Source organism: Apis dorsata, unplaced genomic scaffold (assembly GCF_000469605.1).
Source record: "Apis dorsata unplaced genomic scaffold, Apis dorsata 1.3 scaffold_346, whole genome shotgun sequence".
Classification (NCBI taxonomy): Eukaryota; Metazoa; Arthropoda; class Insecta; order Hymenoptera; family Apidae; genus Apis; species Apis dorsata.
This window is the reverse complement of record NW_006263613.1, coordinates 259,833-263,523: the sequence shown is the minus strand read 5'-3', so window position 1 is coordinate 263,523 and position 3,691 is coordinate 259,833. Positions and strand designations below refer to the sequence as shown.

The 3,691-nt window shown below is 17.2% G+C and overlaps 1 protein-coding gene across 1 annotated transcript in view; it reads right to left on the bottom strand.

The window, feature by feature from the left end:
- Window positions 1-3,691, bottom strand: part of LOC102676607 — a 26,214-nt gene that overhangs the window by 19,829 nt on the left and 2,694 nt on the right. Inside the window, exon 2 of the mRNA XM_006618255.2 lies at window positions 1,738-1,976. Within this exon, the coding sequence (XP_006618318.1) occupies window positions 1,738-1,917 (180 nt within the window). The 5' untranslated portion in view covers window positions 1,918-1,976. The remainder of the gene's footprint in view (window positions 1-1,737; window positions 1,977-3,691) is intronic.

The following is a 3,691-nucleotide window of genomic DNA, read 5'->3' as shown; positions in this document are numbered from 1 at the left end:
AAATCTATTTTAATTTTGTTAATTAATAATTATAAAAACAAGATATGTATAAGATATTTATATAATATTCTATATAATATTCTAATGAGATCAAATTATAACTTCAAAATGATCTATGAAATTTTCTTTTTTTTTTATTTAATCATATATCATCTCTTAAAGGACAACATGTCTAAAGGATGTCAAGAAAATAAATTATAAAAATAGGATCATCTTTATTTAATAAGACTTATATATTATTTTATATAAAAAATAAATTTTCTATCGATATTATGAAACTACAAAATATTTTAATTAATTTTACAAAATTTAATATATAAAAATAAAAAAGACATAAAATGATATAAATATGCATATATGTATTTTTTGTTAAATTTTATATAATTAAAACTAAAACATCTTTCAAATAAATAATCTTAAGATATTATTTTAACTTTCTTTTGTAAGAATAAATAAACACATCAGTTAATATAAAATATGTTCTAATATTATAAAATATTATAATATTATATATTATAAAATATTAGTACATACATCATTTAAAATTTCTGTTTGAAAAAAAAGGGACAACTTCCAAATTTTAAAATGTCATTTTTAAAATTCATGCATATTTCATGTAGAAATTTTATTTTAAAGCTATGGCTATGGCTAAGTTACATAGCACACCATCTAGTTGGAAAAAGAAATAACTATTAAGTACAAAACTGAAAAGATAAATACATAAGCTTTTTAGAAATAAATCAAAAATTCACAAATTTAAAAAAAAAAATTAAAAAAAGTAAATATAATTAATATCAAAACAAATTTTTTTACAAACACAAATATTTAATCTTCAATCTCTAAAAATCAAATAATAAATCAATTTTAATTATATTATATTAAATCTAAAATAATATTAAATTTTAAAATTTATTGAAAAGCAAAAATGTTTTTTTAATTTTAAATTTTTCTATTTTCCTATTATTTTATATTATTTTTGTAAATTTTTTTCATAATTGCAACTAAGATTATTAGATATTTTTATTTTAATATATAAAAACAAATATGAATCACTAATATTGCTTTAAGTATATATTAAAGAATAAATAAAATTTTATATAAATAATATGTCTAATTTTTATTTAAATATTATACAATAATTTTTATATAGATATACACTAAATGATCAAATTATTATTATATTATAAATTATCATTCTTTTAAATTTTCAAAAATTCAAGCAAAAAATCTTAAAACGAATATAAAATTCATTATGAATTTAATATATATAAGTTAAATTTATAATTATAAGTATAACTTATAATTTTTAAAGATATATTCAATACAATATCTCATATTATACTATTAATTTTTTTTTATTTTTTACAATTTTTATATTACTATTAATTTTAATAATTTTCGTAAATAAAACTAAAAAGATATAAATTTAAATTTATAAAAAACCAATTAATTTGATTTGTTATAAATAAAAAAAATTAATAACGATTGCAAATGTAATAAAAATATACATCTTGTTATATATCAAAAGAATAATTGTCTAGTACATATCAAACTTAATATGTATTAAAAATACATGTTTTATCAATATAAAAGTTTTAATATTATCAAAAATATAATGTTACTATAATGTTATATGTATATAATTTTTTTAATAATAATATAATTAATTACGTATTACAAGTTTTTTTAAAAAGCATTCTTTAAAATAATCTAAGCAACAATGCTTTTCTCACATACATCATTGAGAAGCTCCCGTCTGTATTCGGATTCATCAATATCAATTTCGGAAGCAAGATCGGTATGATCGGTAACATAGCCATCATAATGTGCGCTGTTCGCCTCGCTACGTGCATATTCTTCCTCCTCCTCGACAGTACCGGCGATGGTCGGTATCGAAGCACCGCTTGCCAGTAGCATTACCACGCGTGGCACGAGGTCACCGGATAAATCTCATTCCACCCTCTTTCGTCTGTTTCCTAAAGTACAAACACATCATTGTAATCCTATCGATGTACATTCCTAATCTGTATAATGTTTGACGTGTTCATTCATACAAATTTCTATTACATTATTACTAATAACTTAATCTATTTAATATGATGATATTTAAAATAATGTAAGCTTAAAGAACTTTTAATTGTTATTTTTTTTTCGTAGATAAATCGAGACTTACATAATGAATTGTTATATCTTGTAAAAATATCTTCATAAATTTTATAATTGTTTATTTAAAATAATTATAATAATTTGTAATAAACGAAAGTATCAATTGATTATTTTCATAATGTTTAAATGTTGTCTTTGAAATTGTCTGAACAGATACGTAACGAACTATGCACCATAATACAGTTCGTGCGACGATATCGTTTCCATGGCAATGCATCGTCGATAGGTCTGACTACATATTATCTATCTACTATATCTTGCTATTATTCATGAAGTGCATTCACTATCTAATCAAAATTTTTAATCAAATATCGATTTCTTATTTTATCTTTATATGGTGTAAAAAACAAATCTCAAATTTAAAAAAATTGAAATAAATTGAATATAAATTGAAAAATTGAATATTTTAAATTACCATACGTGGCAATTAATTAATTTAATTAAATTATATCTTGTTAAAAAATTCAATAATTTTAAAATAATTAACAAAAATTTATTTTACAAAAAAATCCTTTCTCAATAAAATTTTAGAACATGAAAAAATTATTCTTTTATCGTATCTTTCTTTTTTCATATTCTTCATAATAATAATTAATAAGTGAATAATAGTTAACAATATTTAATTAAACATTAATAATTATTATTCCTGTAATTGTATATGATAGAACTAAGTAAATAATTTAAAAGATTTTAGGTACTAAAACAATTTAATAAACAAAATAATAAATTTAGTTTATAAAAATGTCCATTGTTTATTTATTAAGTTATTTATTTAAATAATTTAATTTTATTTAAATGAATTTTATTCATTTAAAAACGAAAATAAAGTTTCATTTCATTTAGTGCAAAATTAAAATGTTTATAATTTAATAAATAAACTTCAACAGATATTTTTGTATTTTTATTTTTTTATAAATTTTATGATTATTTTAGTTACTAGAATCATTTTTTAATTTTTCTATTAATTGTTTTGTTCAAACAAATTTATTTTATAAATTTTTTAAATATTTTGAATCTATTATTTTCTTTTTCTTATGCATTATCATTTACATTCCAAATATTTAATATATGATTAACTAAATTCAAAACATATAAATGAAATATATATATATATATTGTATATGTACCTATATAGATCTTTTATGTATTATAAAATGAATAAAATAGAAATAATCGTAAAATATAATATGATAATATGATAATAATATGATAATAATTATATAATATGATAATATTTTATAATATATAATGATCTGTAAAAAAAAAATGAAGAATAATATTTATTATTCTATAACATTTTATTTCACAAATATGTCAAATTATAAGCAACTATAAATTATTTTAAACTTCTTTTGTAATCTCTGAAATATATAATAAGTAAAAAAATATTTTTATTATAATAAATTCTAATTAATTTTTATCAATTTATTTAGAATTATTTATTTGAAATATTTAACTACTTCTTTTGTAATTTTTGAAATATATAATAAGTAGAAAAATATTTTTATTATAATAAATTTTAATT